Consider the following 16,248-nt stretch of genomic DNA (forward strand, 5'->3'; position numbering starts at 1 on the left):
GGCGTACAGCATTATCACTTCAGAGAATTGTCCTAGTGGTCTTGTGCTAATTAATGAATCAAAAAGCTGTATATTTTGTGATACACTGAGTCTAATTCTACAAGCACGTGCTTGTGTGCTCGCCATGGATTACACACATTTTGCTCAGGGTTTAAGTTCAACCCTATCAGGTGTTTCTTTTCTTCCTTTCAGCTAATCATAAACAGGTCTTGTTAAGGACTTGGCTCTCCGTGACAAACTTACGTAGAAAAGAAAAGTTTCTCAAGCGGACCCTTGCCAAGTCTCTCCACGTCACACAAGTAATCCCCAAACTCGCTCACGTGCGTCCGCCCTGAGATGCAGACGTGAGGAGGAGTTGATCGTTCACACAGCCAAGCCCAGCGCATTTTGGTCGGTGAGTGCGTTACCATGCCTACCAGCCCCATCAATAAGGAGGCTAAAAATAGCAGAAAGACACTCATCATACTTGCAGTTTCAGAAGGCTGAAGCAGCAGCCAAACTGTGTAACGCACAACGCGGCGAGGACGGATTGGGGAAAAGCATGTGTTTAATCCCCTGCAGCAGATTTCTCAGGGAAAGCCGAATCCTGGAGGTTTATTGGCTGATGCCGGGGCCCTAGCAGCAGGTCAGATTAGGAAAACAGTCCTGGCAGGTTGCGCAGTGGACGTTTCAATTAGACCGCCAGGGCTTCACATGGCAGGACAGGCTGCTGCTTGATGAACGGGGAATAATCTTTAGAAATTAGTCAAGTGGCTTCACAGAGGACAGTGAAGCAAAGAGCCAAATCACGAGAAGCACAAAAACTGGCCGCTTTAGTTGTGATCACCACTTTTTTTTAACAACACTCGGTGGCAGTGCGTTCGCGGTGCAACCTGTTTCCAAACGAGGGAGTCCCTCGCAGGGCCGCTGCCAGGAGAGAAAACTGTCTGCTGCTGCGACGTGGAGCCAGAGAGAGCGAGAGAGCGAGAGAGAGAGCGAGAGAGCGAGAGAGAGAGAGAGAGAGCGAGAGGCAGGCAGACAAAATAAGAAAGGGGGTCTGACGTGTGGATGGCAGAAATATTCCACCGAATGCAGCCGCGGTGACGAAACATGCGTCGGCGTGTCGGTGCAACACCTCTTTCAAAGCCTGCGCTGCTTTTCATAGCGTCTCCCTCCCTCAGCAGCGAGAGCGGGAGCCCGACGACCAGTGGGAGGGCCGTCCGGGCGGGTGAGGGAGGGTGGGGGGGTTTTGTGACTCGTTTTTTTTTATTTCCGTGTTCAGAGGCGACGCTCTGGCACGCACAACGGGAGCGCGTCGATGACAGACCAGACTCCATTCATGGATCCGCGTCACCTCCTCTCGACCTCTTTTTATGGCGTCGATTTCACCGCATCGACGGCTCTCGCTGCGAACTGGGACGCCTCATTCAGGGAGAGGAGGCAGAAAAAAATATTGACTGTTTTCTGAGCCCCTGTGGGGAGCGGAGGGGATGGTGGAGGGGAGCGGGACGGAATGTTGATATTCAAACGACACCAATAATTAAAGCGTACAGCAATTCAAGGTGAATAAACTTCTCTCCGACAAGAAAAAAAACAGACTCATGCAACTCTGGAATCGATCCAAGAGGACGTTTTTTTGTGGTCACTGTATAAATGCGCTTAATTGACTAAATTGTGTTTGCCATGAACGTCTCACCTGCTTTTTATCTTCTACTCCTGATTCTGCCTTGAGAAATGAGGCTTGGCGTTAACCTCATGTATGGGATTCATCACGTCTTCAATCCAAACAAAATACTTTGTGTTTTTCATTTATCACAGACATGCAAAATGACATCTCACATTTGTGAAAAATGAAAAACACAAGCGACTTTAAATCTTTGCGCTGGCATCCAGAAACACAGACAGCGTTTTAAACAAGGTTATGGTTCCACCGTTTCTGATCTTACCAGTTTCCCCTCCAGCGTGTAGATCTTCTTCACCACCCCCGAGTCCAGCTTGATGGCGTCGGTGATGTCGGTCAGCACCTGCTCGTAGGAGTGGGCCGTCTTCTTGTTGAGCAGGATCCTCACAGCCTTGCGGGGCTTGACGCCGCTCCGCACCACAGTCACCAGCTTCGGCCGGATGAAGTCCTTGAGCTCGCGGCTCTCCTGGACCCCGGCCTTGCTGCCGCACCCCAGGGCGGGAGGCCCGCGGGAGGCTACGGCTGAGGCCTTGACATTGACGGACCAGTTGGGGTTGACATTTTTTCCGTAGTCCAACTTTTTGTAGGCTTCGATGGAGCTGCAGACGTAGCTTTCGCCTGTCGGCGGGGAGAAGTCGGAGAGAATAATGGCATATTACTAGGAGAGTTGCTCAAAATATCTCAATTATTTGTCAAGGTCTGTTGTCTCAGTTTTTCTTGCTTTATCTTGATAGTCTTGTTTCCACTTGTGTTTTACGTATTTTGCTTCCTGTTTCCTGCTTTCTGTCCCATGATTTTCACCTGTGACTATTTGTCAGTCCTGCCCTCGATTGATCTCACCTGTGTTCTCTTGTATAAATAGTCCTTGTCTGCCTTTGTCAGTGTGCGGTTGTTATCTTGTCTTGGTGGTCTCATTGTCAGTGTCCCGTTTTGGATGTGTTACCCCATGAGGACAACTTTGCTTGACTTTTTGTTTATTTGTTGAAATAAATAGTTTTCTGTTTCCCACACCCAGAGTTTGTCTGCTTTTCGTTCCTACCTCCTACGCCTCTCCATGATATTATTCCACACATTTAAGAAAGAACTTAGAGAACAAAAGAGTGGGAGGATGCGAAAAACTGCTGAGGAATTTATGCAGGTGATGTAATAAAAGCTGTTAGTGGACAAATCTGAATGAGGAATCTATTAATCTATTAATCACTAGTCAACAATAATTAAAACAAATCGAATTATATCACAAACTTCAAGATGAGTCTTTAAGTGGGGGGACAGATTCAAGGTAACACTACAGCTGACTACTGGAAAACAGCTCCTTTTGTTTTGAGTTACCAAGCAACGTCAGCCACCCTGATGGTCCAAAAGTTGCGAAGCCGCTGCCGCTCCTTCCACTCACCTTCCACCAGCTGCTCGATGGCGGTGATCTTCTTAGTGCCCTCCAGGTTGTAGATAGTCCGGACCCCCTGCGGCAGGTTGACGCTGTCGGACAGGGAGCGCGTCAGGTCCGCTAGCAGGGCGTCGAAGGTCCGGAACTTGTCCGTGGAGATGGCGTACACGATGCCGTTGAAGTAGCGGTCCCCGTTGCGGTAGAAGCGCACCTTCTTGGCCCGCTTCTCCTCCGTCAGGGTCTTGAGCGTGCGGCTGCGGTACAGGCTGCAGTGGGCGCTGTGCGTCGGGCTCATCACCCCGTTCATCCTGGCGCTGGAGCGGCTGTGCCTCTGACCTTTGTCCCGGTCGTCGAAGTGCTCCATCTCCATCTCGCTGCCGAGGCTCACAAGCACCGCGGTACTGTCTGCTGGCGGCGGCGGGTTGAGACAAAAGCAGGAGAGAAAAGTTTATTTATTGGTTTATTTTTTAATCTTTCCACGCAGGATGCGTCGGTGGAAGGAAGGAGAAGTTTTGGACGTGGCCGGGTGCAGGAGGCCTGCGCTCTCAGAATAACCCCCTAATGACAGATTAAGTGTTGTTAAGCCGCGCGGTGGACAGCGTGCTTCATGACGAGCGTGCGTCCGAGGTTGACGCGCGCCAAGACCGACACAGGAGGTGGAGGGGGAAGGAGGTGCGTGGGGAGGAGGAGGAGGAGGAGGAGGAGGAAGAGGAGGAGGAGAAGGGGGGGGGGGGTACCACCTCCACAACCAATAGTCACGACGAATCGATAGCAGCTTTTTAATTCAGCCCTTCATTAATATTAACAAGCCGCGCGGCTGCTCTCAGCTGGGGGCGCAGCAGCTTCTCACCGGTGACAGGCGCAAATGGTTCAAAACAGCACCAACGCACTGTTAGACGACTGGCGTGAATTACGGGGTTCATATGACGTAAACAGCAAAAACAACAACAACAACAACAAAAAGGAAAAAAAGACGCGAGCCTCGCGATCACGAGTGCCTGGAATCACGCAGTAAAGAAACAAAAGCAAAGCAAAGTGCTGGACTCACCTACGCGAGCGATCAACGCCTCAGTGACGGTCACCTCCAGAGCTGCTGCTGTCTTCTGTCCCAGCTGATGACCAAAGAAAACAGTGCACTTCTTCTTTCTTCTGACGACGACACTGGCTGCTGGAAGCGTACGGCGATCCCCTCCTCGCCGGGTCCTCCCCCTCGGTGCGGCGCTGCTCTCTCTCTTTTGTTGTCCAGCTGATGCGCCCCACCGCGCGTCCAAACCCACCGGGAGAAGTGTGTGTGTGTGTGTGTGTGTGTGTGTGTGTGTGTGTGTGTGTGTGTGTGTGTGTGAGTGAGTGAGTGAGTGAGTGCGTGCGTGTGTGCGTGCGTGCGCGCGAAGCAGGAGGCAGGACTGGACTCGGAATGGACTTGGTAGCAGCTGCTTCCCCTCCCTCACTCTCTCTCCCTCTCCCTCTCCCACTTCTTCCACGTCACTCTGTCGTGATTTCCATTCAGCGCCCCCACCCCTCATTTGGATGCAAACCTACACTCGTAACGCGTGCACGCCCCCCACTCTGGAGACACGCGTTGGCCGCGTGAGCGTGTGTGTGTGTGTGTGTGTGTGTGTGTGTGTGTGTGTGTGTGTGTGTGTCGGGGAGGGGGTCGTTCTCTTTCATGAAATATGAAGAGGAGCCTTTTCTTCAAACGGTCGCCGCACACCAATCCTTCAGCTTTGAATGCCTGACATGTACATTTACTGACAAGAATCAGCGTCGATGATGAAATCGTGTAAGTAGACTGGAGGATTGTGTACACAGGGCAGCATTATGCTCAATCCACGAGAGTATTTAGACGGGGTGTTGGGTAAAACACTCGCGCCACTGTAGACTTTGTGGTCCCAAAGGTGCTTTCAGGTTTCATATTACGCCAAATTAAAGTGACCACTGTTTTAACCCTGACAGTACGCTTAGTATACACTCGTTTGTGGGTATTTCCAGCTCGTTGAAACTGATTTAAAAAAAAAAAAAAACCAAAACATTAATGACAGAAATTCGTGTTTTACTTCTATTGTTAGCACTGATGCTTTTACAGTTGGTTTAAAACCAGTCATTTGTGACGTCACAAATGGTACCTCTTTCCCAGGAAGTCTAGAGATTCAATTTATTTGTTTGCTTTTAAAACAATTGGTCAAGCAAGGCCACTACATTGGGAGACAGAATAAAAACTAAAAATCTGAAAATGACACCGGAGCATTGGGTCCAACTCAACTAGCCAAGGCATCTTTTCCAGTGATTCAAATACAGTTTGACTCGTCTGATTTTACTCCTGTGCATATTCAGTCTGAAATAAAGCCACATCTGCGCATGAATACTTTAACACACTGTGCAAGCGTCAGTGATGTACGTTTTGGAGAAGGGAACAGGACACTTTTTCTGCTCCAAAGTCAGATTGTTTACTCCTTTGGGCACAAAGAAAACAGGAAATAGTTTCTGGCAGGGAAATGGAAGCTATAAAAACGACTGACCTACATCACAGTCTCCTGACGCCAGCCATTCAGCGTGGATCTGTGTAAGTGATGATGAAAGTTGGGACCCAAGTCTATTCCGCCCCTTCCATCACTGTCTTTTCAGCACTTTAAGTGACACAGTTTTTACAACCTGTAATGACATTTAATTCATATTTCCTGAAACATTTAGTAACAGTGTGGATTATTTTTGAAATGACTCAGTGAGGTGATGCATCTCATTGGCCCAAATCAAAGTGTATATGCAGGCGAATGTCATGTGGCATATAAAACTTTAATGGTAATCAGATCTAAAAGAAAAAGCCTTTTCAACTTCTGGATGGGTGAAAATGACAAAGTCAAGGCAGAGTTGCAGCAGAATCAATGCATAACTGCAGAAACATCCCTGGTGTGCAGGATCATAAACACAACCACGCAACACGTGAAGATTTAATTCATTCAGACTAGCTGCCTGATGATGCATATGATGGGAAATCCCACCTGGAATCATGTATGCAAAAATAAATCTGTCCTGATTTCATAGCCACTTTAATATCTGCCCACTCAGATGGCTGACAGATGCTGCTGCAAGAAGGTCCTACGGTACTCACTGCGTCTTAGGCTGCACTCATTTCCCTACAGGCTTACTCAGCAACATAGAATCAGCCGCTGAGACAATTCATTCAGGATAAGGATTATTTTCAAGGGACGCTACTTCATTCTCCTAACTCAAAAGGATAGTTAGTTTGATAGACAGACTGTTAGTTAAGAAATGTTTTTTACTGGACCGACACGGCGCCCCCAGCTGGCCTGGTGTAGGACAACATAAATGTAGGCACCACGACATCGTCTTTAGACCGTTTTAAGTGTTAAAAGTCAGTGTCATAAAAAGGATTTTGATATAATCATTTTGATCTCACACAGGCAGCGGCACTGAGTTGCTGTGCTTTGACAGGTGCCGCAGCCGATTCGTCACCTTGTCTCACTTGTCAGTGCAAGACACGCAAAGGTTTTCATTGAATTAAGTCAATAATTTGGGAAAACAATCCGTCGCTGCGGCACATTGACAAACATCCAACAAATCAGAAAACCATATCTGAAATACAACACCTGTGAAGGGAAGATGGCGCTGTCATCTCACTTGGAGGGTTGTGGCCTTTATCCCTGGAGTCTCTCTGGGTGGTGATCAGGTTTCTCCAGGGACTCTGGCCTCCTCCCACAGTGAAGAGACATGCCTGCCGGGCTAATTGGCAACTCTAAATTCTTGCCAGGTGTGAATGACGTGAATGACAGATGGTGCGCAGGATGAGCACGTTTCAATATCAATGTAAGGGAAGGTCGAGCTAAAAGAGACAACAGTTAGGTGCATTGATCAACAATTTTGGGTATTTTTTAAGCCATCGAATTCGATGAAGATGTTCACATTATGAAGCAAGAAACATTGTTCATTACTACCTAACACTGTCATGTCTCACCTTGATACAAATCTGTAGGATCAGTTTAAATGAAATTTTCCTCCGTTTTAATCAATTAAAAATTCTTCTGACATACCAGCTCACATGATGTCACTGCCTGCACAGACCAATGACTCATCAAGTTGTTGATGAAGATTATAAACCCATGTCCTGAAAATGCCTTTCCGTGTTTCCAAGTTGGCAACGACTACACCAATCCTCCGCACGTCCTCGCAAACAGCTTGCTTTTTTCACTCGTGATTTGGAGGCAGTCTTCTTACACCTACGTAAGTAAAGGCGGTCAGTGGGTGGGCTGGGGCTGCGTGGTTTCTCGGTGGAGGAACCAGGGCGGTGAATATGGTGCTGCTTACGTAAAGACAGTCGTGGGAGGTGCTCTCAAGACTTACTGGGAAAAAAGAAGGAGGAGGAAGAGGAGGAGAAGCAAATGCAGTGACATCACAAATGTCACACTCAGCAGGCACTTGGCACATGAAGAGGTGACCTCAAAACAAGCCAAACCCAGCTGTGCTTTTCCCTCTGAAGAGTTTCCTAGTCCTGCATTTAAATAAAGACACATTATTAAATAATAGTGGGCTTTATTCATCAACGCAATACTGCATTGCTCCTTCATCTTCACACCCTAGGCACAGAAAGTTGAAGGACATTTACTCTTGGACCGTTCAAAAGATGTGTAGGGGCTTTAAAATGGCACTTCATAAAAAAATAATCATCAGGTTTCCAGTTTGAAGGCAAGCTTTAAGGGCTGTGTTTGGGGAAGTACTTCAGGGTGGGTAACCTGCTCCCCACTCTTCTCTCTGCTGTTGCTCTGCCACCATCGCCTCCCTTCACCAGCACGCCACCACTGTCTTCCTCCCTGCCTCCGGCCCTCTTAACGTCGGCCTCTGCCTTCCTGCCGCCGTGCTTCACTCTGAGCAATCAGAAAATGGATTCATTTGGGCCGTGCTTTTTGTTTCATTTGTCTAAATGAATAAAATTTGCACACATTTGCGAAACTGTCTCTTGCACAACAGTTTGGTGTTTTGTGCAACGTGTGGCTCTCTCACCTTCTCTGTTTGCTCTCTGGTGCCCTCTGTGTCTGGTTGGAGTACTGTCTTCTTTGGCCCTGCAGGGTGGAGGACAGCTGTGGCAGAGGACAAAAACAAAGGCATGTGCATGTGAATTCGATATGGAGGCCGAGTGATTTCACTGTATCCTGCAACCAGGCACGTGTCACATGTATCCGCAACGCGTGCAGCGATGTGGAGGAGAGACATTCATTTTATGCAAAAGGGGGTTTTTGGTTGCTCAAACTTTTTTATTTGCCTCAGATCAGAAAGTTGTTGAGCGTCTTTGCTCGGTAGAGCCAAGAGGCACCTATTACATAACAAAATAGGCCAGCGCCAGAAGATGAATGAGGAATCTTAACTAGAAGGCTGGGGAGGAAGGAGCTACAGAAGACGCATCGTTGCGCTGTTCCTGATATGGTGCGTCATGAATTTTTAAAGATTAGTCATCAGTAAGTTTGGTTTAAGTGCTGCATGCTTCACTTGTCAGAAAGAATGAGCGCTGGTGCTGACAAGAATGAATGGGGGAGACGGGCGGGGGGGGTCTTACCTTGGAAACTTCTGAAAGGTACGCCCGCCGCTCATCATTGGTCTTAAGAAATGCCTGAAATTCCAAAGAAACAGGCCATGTTGATCCTGCTTGTAGTTGCAGTGTTATTGTCTTTTTCTACATCAGTTGTGCTTGCCTGTGTATCAAAAGGTTGCGTCGGAGCAGGAGAAACTTGGATTAGTGGCAATGCAAGCTGCAGCTAAAGCCCTTTTGGAGATAATATCTTGCTGTTTGCTGAGCAGAACAATAAACAAAGAGCCAAGTCACTGCAAAAAAGGAACATTCGCCTTTGGGAAAGCAGTATAGGGGACAAAGTTTAACTCGAAACAAATGTATGAGCTAATTATTTTTTTCCCAATCCTTCGCTAATGCGGGGCATTTTGATTTGGAAAGTTGTTGTTTTTTTTGTTTTTTGTTTTTTATCACCAGGAAAAATTTAAAGCAGCTTGTGTAAATAACAGGAGCAAAGCAGCATAGACATTTCGACTCTGGACCCAAAGGCCTATTGTTTTGTGCCTCTGTGAGCTGCACCTTTCCCTCCTGCTCAATCCTGAGGTGACAGTCCATCAGCTGAGACTGGAGGTCCGACCTTTCCTCGGTGAGGAGCTGCAGGCGCTGCCTCAGTGCCTCCTGCCGCACGTTAGTTATTGACACAGAGAAAGGACAAGGGTGTTAAAGCAATGATAATTATTGACACTGTGTCTGTACCTGTGATATCAAAAAACAAGAAATGTCAGGAAGAAAAGCAAACTGGACGTGAGGACTTCGCAGTGTGCAGTGCCTCTGGAGAGCACAGCGCAAAAGCATGTCATGTCGTTCCATTTGATCTCACATCTTCCTCACACCAGCTGTGATGTCAAAAGGGTTTCTGGGATACTTTTGATTGAGGGTGGCCTCCTTATGATCTTTATATAAACAGAAACAGTTATTTTTAGAAAATGAAAACAGAACATCTATTATTTTTAGCAACTGGACCATGGCAATACATCATTTCACTCTTTAAATCTGTTCTTAGAATAAAGTCCCTTCAAAGATACACACTTACTTATTGCACTGACTCCAAAACCATCTATATTAATTCTGAAAGTACTCGATCAATGCGTGAAGTTTGTCTGAGGAACAGCAGTCTACAACTCTCATGTCTCCTAACGGAAACACAATCTGTTTGCGTATGTTAGCGTCACCTCAAGGCGGCGCAAAACCCATTCAGTTTGAATTATGCAGCCTCTGAGTGTAGGGGGTGCATTCACGTGTCTGTGTGGTAAAGCATTGTAATTAGGGTGCATTACTCTCCCATAGTTGGTAATCCCGTGATTACAGCGCTGTGATTAAAGTGCTGTTGGTTCAGCCTGCAACACGGAAGGATGGGGAGCAGCTGCCACTGCGATCCCCACCGCCCCGGCTGCTGTGTCTCTGGCGTCCTCTGGTGGATCAATCACCGCATGACAACGACGTGAAGAGGAAAATGGGAGGAGGGTGGGGGAAGGAGAGAATTTGGACCTACTATTGACATGACGTCGTAAGATCTGATGGAGGCCAGTCGATCTGTTAAAACAGAGTGCATCGTTTAGGACACTTTGCGTGATAAATGATGTCGCTTAAAGCTCAGAATGAAGGAATGAACTCACCCACTGGGTTTCCTCGAAGACCCCCCAGTCTCTCTTCCATGAGGGTCGTCTGTCTCTCCAGCTGTCCGTTCAGCTCCACTTGTGTTTCATACCTCGTCTTCCACTCGTTTTCTGATGACGTCACGAATGAAGAAAAAAAAAAAACCCTGTCGTGAAGAGGCTTAATGAACTTAAACTAATATAGTTATATTTCAATAAGAATTATATAATGACCTTCACCGTCAACACTGTTGAGTCTCTCCTGCAATTCACACATGGTGCTCCGCAGACCGGACACCGACTCCTCCAGCATTTCTCTGTCAACAGAGACGACGCGGTTGGCACGTGTCACTCTAAATTGCGTGTTGGGCGAAGTTCTGGAACAAACTCACTTGACTTCCGTCTCCTGGTCGAGCTCAGCCTGCATTCGCGCCAGGTCCAACTTTGAGTAATCGCCGAACCCGCTCATGTTTGCACTCACCGTAACCGAGGTAAAAGGTTTTATTCCAGGAGGTTTCCATGGGAACCGCCGCTTCCGGTCTGTCCAAGAGGCCAGATTTCCGCGGCACTGCGGTTCTTCCTAACAACTCTTATTTATCCGACAAAGTTTGACATCACGCGCGCGCGCGCACACACGCACACGCACACGAACGCACACGTATTTTCTGCTAAGTTGTTGATTTTTGAGCGTTTGTATACATTTTTAATTTACTTGAGTTCAACTTAGTCGACAGAGTAAATACATTTAGTTTTCCAGTATAAGAAGCGGGAAAAACACCAATGAAGATAACAAAAATATACTTTGTTCAGTAAGTGTATACTAACAATGCTCCCAGAAAGCACGCAGAAAATATATACATTAAATACATCAGAAGCTTCTCAGCTGACAATAAGATAAGTTGTTTAAATACAAAAGATCTGAAAATATAAAAGAAACTTTTGTCATGCGAAATAAATAACATTCATTTGTGTATACAGTGAAAGCGTATCAGGTTCCTATTTTTCCTTCTCTTCCTCAGGTTTCTGCTCTTCTTTCACATTGGACTGTTCTTGACTGTCTTCTTCCTTCCCCTCTGTTCCTGCTTTCTCTCCATCTTTGCTTTTGACCATGGCCTTTGCTGTCTGCTTGCCAGTAGTCTTCAAGATGGCTTTGAGACCCAGATTGTCAATGTTGTACGTAGTCACCCCGACATTGATCACCGACTTGATGGCTGTGTCCGTGGCTTGACCTGCATCATCACCGTACCTTCACCGCCAAATATTGTAGAGTTAGAATACAATAAAATGCTAAAAGTCATTAAAGTGAGGGGGAAAGTCACGTGTGGTTGAAACCACATGAAGGGAGACAAGAAAAGATGAGTTTCCATTTGTATCAGTTTTATTAGTGATAAATTGGGAAAAAGGCTACGTGTGATATGAAAAAACCCAGACACACACACACACACACACACACACACACACACACACACACACACACACACACACACACACACACACACACACACACACACACACACAAGAAACAAGAAACAAGAAAAGTGAAAACTACAGTAAGTCAAAGAATAGCCACAACACACATTATATAAGAACAGAAAGCAAATAAAGTTAGTTTTAAAACAACATGCATGTGTTAGCCGATGTTTTACTGAAGCTGGTCTTTCTGATGTGATTATGGATTTTAGAAAAGCATGCAAAAGTCACAAGCCTTTTACTTCCCCACGCAGTCATTTGCGCCTCGTCATGTTTATTAGATTCTCTAAGCCCTTAAATCTGAAAAGGAAATGAAATGCAGAGGGCAGATCAGTCTTCCCAAAGTACCAAGAATAAAGAAGCACCCCACAGGTTGATGATCCAGAGCAGTGACCAAGAGGCAGAAAGTACAGAAGCAGACAGGAAAGATGGCTGAACTCACTTGAACTTCACAGTCGTCACAGTCTCTGATGCCACACTTTTCCCAACAAGCTTTGCTCCGGTTTCCATACTAGACCAGACCGTAGAGAAACCTGCAATGATAAAGCAAATATATCATATTTGAAACTGAATTGGACTGAAAAATTCTGACACGCTATTTTAAGCACAGCCGACATACAGGATGCTAGGAGGCGGGATCAACTCACACTACCCTTGCTGTACCTTGTATACTGCTGGCTGCCACTAACTTTGCTCCATCAAAATTGGAAGGGCGACCGTCTTTGCTCTTTCTCAGTGACTCTGGCACCAGCTTGGCACCGTGTTTCTTCACATGGGGCGCCATCTTCTCAGCAACATGACCCGCCACTGTGGCAACGCCATTCACTGCAAAAGAAAACAATCAAACAGCAGATAGAAGCTGCATGCATCTAATTGCCACATGCTCAGAAAGCAGTTTGCATTTCAGGATCATTGTTATTATCATCATTACTTTTTACATTACCCAAGAACTGGCTGACTCGGACAGCGCCCCCTGTGGCCTGTTTGGCCACATTCAGGCCTCTGGTGACATGAGGGCTGACATCTGATGGCGTTTCCTCAGGCAAGATGCGGTCCCGAATCTTGGCTCCTCCTTTATGAATGGCCCGCTCAGTGGCCTCTGCTCCCTTCACAAAGCCCTCACCCAACTTTGTAGCTCCTACAATGAGAGAGTTGTTTTGGGTGACAAACACAGGTGTGCAAAGTTTTAAGGGTCTTTGTGTCAGGTTGTGCAAAAAAAAAAAAAGAAGTTGTTTTTTGTTTTGTTTTTAACAATGATACGTTGCTTGTCAAAGCAAATGAGAAAAGTCCTGCCTTTACTGTTTTTACAAGCATGAGTTCCTGAAAATGTGTCTTATAAATACAGGTCTTCTGTCCTCATGTTCAACAATAAGAAGCAGTGATTCGAACAAAGTTTCAGCAACATCACATTTCACAGGAAGCTAAAACTGAGTGTTTATGCTTGTAAACAGAATGGCTAAATATACCACTGCCAGTCTACAGAGTTCTATGAATAATTAATCATTCAGTCAGGCTGTTCTACTAGAGTCCAGGATGAAGGAAAATCCAAAGGGGGGAATAATGCAACGCATTCAAATAAGCATTCAAGCAAGTATGAAGATGTAGCCTTATATAAGTTAGCAATTAACACTGCCATCTAGTGGCCCTGCAGCAGAGAGTCCTTGTTTCCCAGCGTGGTGACTCGCTGACTAACCCACCTGACAGGATTCCTTGTGCCACCTTCTCGCTCCACCCAGGAAGAGGAGGCTTCCCCTGCCCTGCTGGCACCGTCAGCACTGCTTGCTTTTTCGGAGGATTGAAGGGGATTTTCTCTCTCAGGTTAATGACCTCTGACTCCGCCCCCTCTGGACCCTGCGACAAAATCAATTCAGAAACCAAGTGAGAAAAGCCATTATTCTACAGACACGCACACACATTCCTGCAAGCCGTGACTTAAATGACTGAGAATGTTTTCGCTCTTCCTAAAGTGCTGAGAGACGTAAACAACACTCAGCGTGCAGGAATGTCTTTGAGTTGCTGCTGAGTGACAGAGGCTTCTGTTCAAACAGCACGTTGTGACGCATTGCGCACGTTTTACCTGAACCCTGAAGTCAGTGAGCTGGTTTAGGAGGTCCTTGAATGCGTCCTGGTCAGTGGCAGGCAGTTCGGAGGACAGCACGATGCCCACGAAGGACCCTGGTGTCTCTGCCAGGGAGTCAGGGAACATGTAGATCCCAGAGTTGGCCAGCAGCACTGGAATGTCTGGTGTGAGTGGGTACAGCCAGTCGCACACCTTAAGAACATAAAGAACAAAAGAAAAACATAATTTAAAATAATCAATGATTGAGGCCCTAAACTCAATGTACTGCAGCGTTCTCACCTGTGAGGAATGTTTCCATCAAATTTATTCTGAATACAAAATTATGTTTCGCAAGTTTAGCTCCCTAACTTTTGGCTGTAACCTTAAAGTAATGAATTGTCCTTGTGTGATTGCGTGATGGTGAACTGATTGTAAGTGATCTAAATGGTCACTGTATCCTACCGACACAAAAATACACTTCCTGTTGTCCTACACCATTCAACCAAATGTGTTTCTCTCTCAGGTTCGTGTTAGTTTAGGATGCAAGTCATCAGTGAAGGCATAAAACACAGACGGGGGCCTTGATGCGTGCGCGGTGCCGCTGGTATGCCGCCTGACAGTGACCCTCCTGTGAGGGCACTGCACAGCGAGCAGCGGCAGCAGCAGCAGGACAAGAGAAGCGCAGAGTCATCTGTTAATGGACCATTGTCTTGACTGGGAACAAAGCAGGTCCACAATGCAGGAGGACAAGTCATGGGTTGCAATTCAATGCTCAGCAAGGCATAATACACGTTTTGTACAGGTGCCAGACTATATTATTGTTTTACATATATACAAATGTGTGTGTGAGATTGCGTTTGTGATGCGTGTGTTTGTGCGTGTGTGTAAAACAGGTTGTAAAGTATTTATTTGAGTTTTTCATGCATACAAAAATGTCAGTAAAGAAAGTTTGCATGGAAACAGTTCGAACTAACTGCAAATGTAACTTCATGGGATCAGATTGAACTGCTCTTGTAAGAATGAGTCATACCTTCACAACTAGTTTGATAATGACTCAGCTGTCATACTTAACAACCACAAAACTTTAGAAAACACTCCTAGAATTCCCGCGAACACGCAGCTGCTCAGCGAGACAGACGTGTGCTACTTACGTGTAAAAAAGCAGAGGCGGCGCCATCCTTCTGCCGACAGTCAAACATTATGATCTCAAGGTATCCTGGGGAGGACAGCGAGCTGACCTGCCCGCCTGGCGCCACGAAAAACATCTGCACACCAGACGGGATGAAGAGCAGCTGGCTTTGGTCTCCGGCTGCCGGTCCAGTCTGCCTGCCGTCAGGGCCGAAACCGTAAGCCAGGCTGCGGTGGCCGACGGTGGGCTGTGGCGTGTAGGCGGGAGGCTGTTCCCCTGGGTTGGCCATGGCTCCAGCTGCGGCTGCAGGGACTGTGTGCTGAACCTCAGGGGACGGAGGTCTGGGAGGGGGAGTTTTGGCGGCAGGGGTTTTGTTCTGGCCAGCGTCAGTGACAACAGTAGGCAGAGTGGGGTACAGATGCTGGATGGAGCTCTGAGGGGGGAGAGTCTCCAGCAGGCGGCCCCTCTGGTTTCCAGAGGTTACCTGAGAGGTCTCCAGCTCAGCCAGGTGGGCGTCGACCGTCTTGAGAGTGTCGCTCATTTTCTGCTGCATCTGCCTGGCCGTGTCCCAGGACGTTCCTCTGTGCCTCTCCCCACTGGTGGGCACTTCCACTCCCTGGGCCAGGTGCTGTCGACCTCTGGCGTACGACTCCAGGGCCTCGGCTCTGTTCCCGGCCGTTTCTGCCTCCAGCCCGCGGTGCAGAGCGTGGAAAGCCAGCTGGTACTGGTCCTTGATGAGCAGCAGCTCGGCAGGTTCAATCATGATGAGGAGGTCAGGGACACAAACTAAGAGAGGGAAATTGATGACGATGGAAAAAGATAAAACACTATCATATTTTGTTTAAGGAAAGTAATGACGTTACTCAAGGATTTTCCCAATGAGAACAAATGCATACGCTTTTCAAAATAATTAGTAGGGGATAGAAAAAAGAGGAGGAAGTTCAAGTGTGGTTGGTGGCCAGAAAATATCAGGTTCTACCTGAACCACAGGCTGAGTACCTGAACATTTCCATGAAGTCAGAGTCAACAAACTCTCATTTTCAGGTCACTCGCATAAATAATCACACAAAAATACAGATAATTGTGGGTTAACCTTGGGTTCCAGAAGTAAAAAAAAATTGGAAGGTTCAACAAGTGATCTAACAATCTTTAGTTTACTTCCACCAGTTTTTAATCTGTTCTGATAAGAATATGCAGGTCAACTTACAGGAAAATGTGTTCTTCTCTTCGCACACTGGTTTTCAGCTGGCATGTGGATGAAGAATGAGAGACAAACTTGTTTCAGAACTGAACCAACAGGAATGACAACCCAGCTTCCTGTCACGGCTTTCAAAATAATAATCATAATCTCTGAGTGTGCTGTTGTTGTTTTTTTT

General features: G+C 46.8%; 3 protein-coding genes across 8 annotated transcripts in view; all 3 read right to left on the bottom strand.

Moving 5' to 3' along the window:
- Positions 1–4,221, bottom strand: part of dclk1a (doublecortin-like kinase 1a) — a 43,699-nt gene extending 39,478 nt beyond the window's left edge. For 2 of the 3 annotated variants that reach the window (XM_076031724.1, XM_076031726.1), the window contains exons 1-3: positions 4,093–4,221; positions 3,054–3,449; positions 1,926–2,278 (exon numbers count right to left, since the gene is read on the bottom strand). In XM_076031724.1, the coding sequence (XP_075887839.1) occupies positions 1,926–2,278; positions 3,054–3,414 (714 nt within the window). In that variant the 5' untranslated portion in view covers positions 3,415–3,449; positions 4,093–4,221. Of the gene's footprint in view, positions 1–1,925; positions 2,279–3,053; positions 3,453–4,092 lie in introns of all 3 variants that reach the window. The other variant, XM_076031725.1, reaches the window with a different exon arrangement.
- A 3,352-nt stretch (positions 4,222–7,573) lies between these two features.
- On the bottom strand, positions 7,574–10,765 carry ccdc169 (coiled-coil domain containing 169). Of its 3 annotated transcripts, none has more exons than XM_076031737.1 (8): positions 10,607–10,765; positions 10,455–10,531; positions 10,236–10,346; positions 10,112–10,152; positions 9,139–9,237; positions 8,608–8,661; positions 8,058–8,134; positions 7,574–7,921 (listed from the first exon to the last, which is right to left on the bottom strand). In XM_076031737.1, the coding sequence occupies exons 1-8, from the start codon at positions 10,681–10,683 to the stop codon at positions 7,750–7,752; spliced, it is 708 nt and encodes a 235-aa protein (XP_075887852.1). In that variant the 5' UTR covers positions 10,684–10,765; the 3' UTR covers positions 7,574–7,749. The 3 variants fall into 3 exon arrangements, with proteins under 3 accessions (XP_075887852.1, XP_075887851.1, XP_075887853.1); XM_076031736.1 differs by having other exon boundaries at positions 10,449–10,531; XM_076031738.1 differs by lacking the exon at positions 8,608–8,661 and having other exon boundaries at positions 10,449–10,531.
- A 176-nt stretch (positions 10,766–10,941) lies between these two features.
- On the bottom strand, positions 10,942–16,128 carry sparta (spartin a). 2 transcript variants are annotated; one of them, XM_076031728.1, is made up of 8 exons: positions 16,080–16,128; positions 14,895–15,658; positions 13,762–13,956; positions 13,382–13,535; positions 12,628–12,822; positions 12,348–12,509; positions 12,127–12,217; positions 10,942–11,460 (listed from the first exon to the last, which is right to left on the bottom strand). In XM_076031728.1, exons 2-8 carry the CDS (start codon positions 15,633–15,635, stop codon positions 11,211–11,213), a joined length of 1,788 nt encoding a protein of 595 aa, XP_075887843.1. In that variant the 5' UTR covers positions 15,636–15,658; positions 16,080–16,128; the 3' UTR covers positions 10,942–11,210. The 2 variants fall into 2 exon arrangements, with proteins under 2 accessions (XP_075887843.1, XP_075887844.1); XM_076031729.1 differs by lacking the exon at positions 10,942–11,460 and adding an exon at positions 11,484–11,984.
- Positions 16,129–16,248: the final 120 nt, after the last annotated feature.

This window comes from Nelusetta ayraudi, unplaced genomic scaffold (genome assembly GCF_046127955.1).
Source record: "Nelusetta ayraudi isolate G7.1 ecotype Tasmania unplaced genomic scaffold, CSIRO-AGI_Nayr_v1 ptg000033l, whole genome shotgun sequence".
In the NCBI taxonomy this organism is placed as follows: Eukaryota; Metazoa; Chordata; class Actinopteri; order Tetraodontiformes; family Monacanthidae; genus Nelusetta; species Nelusetta ayraudi.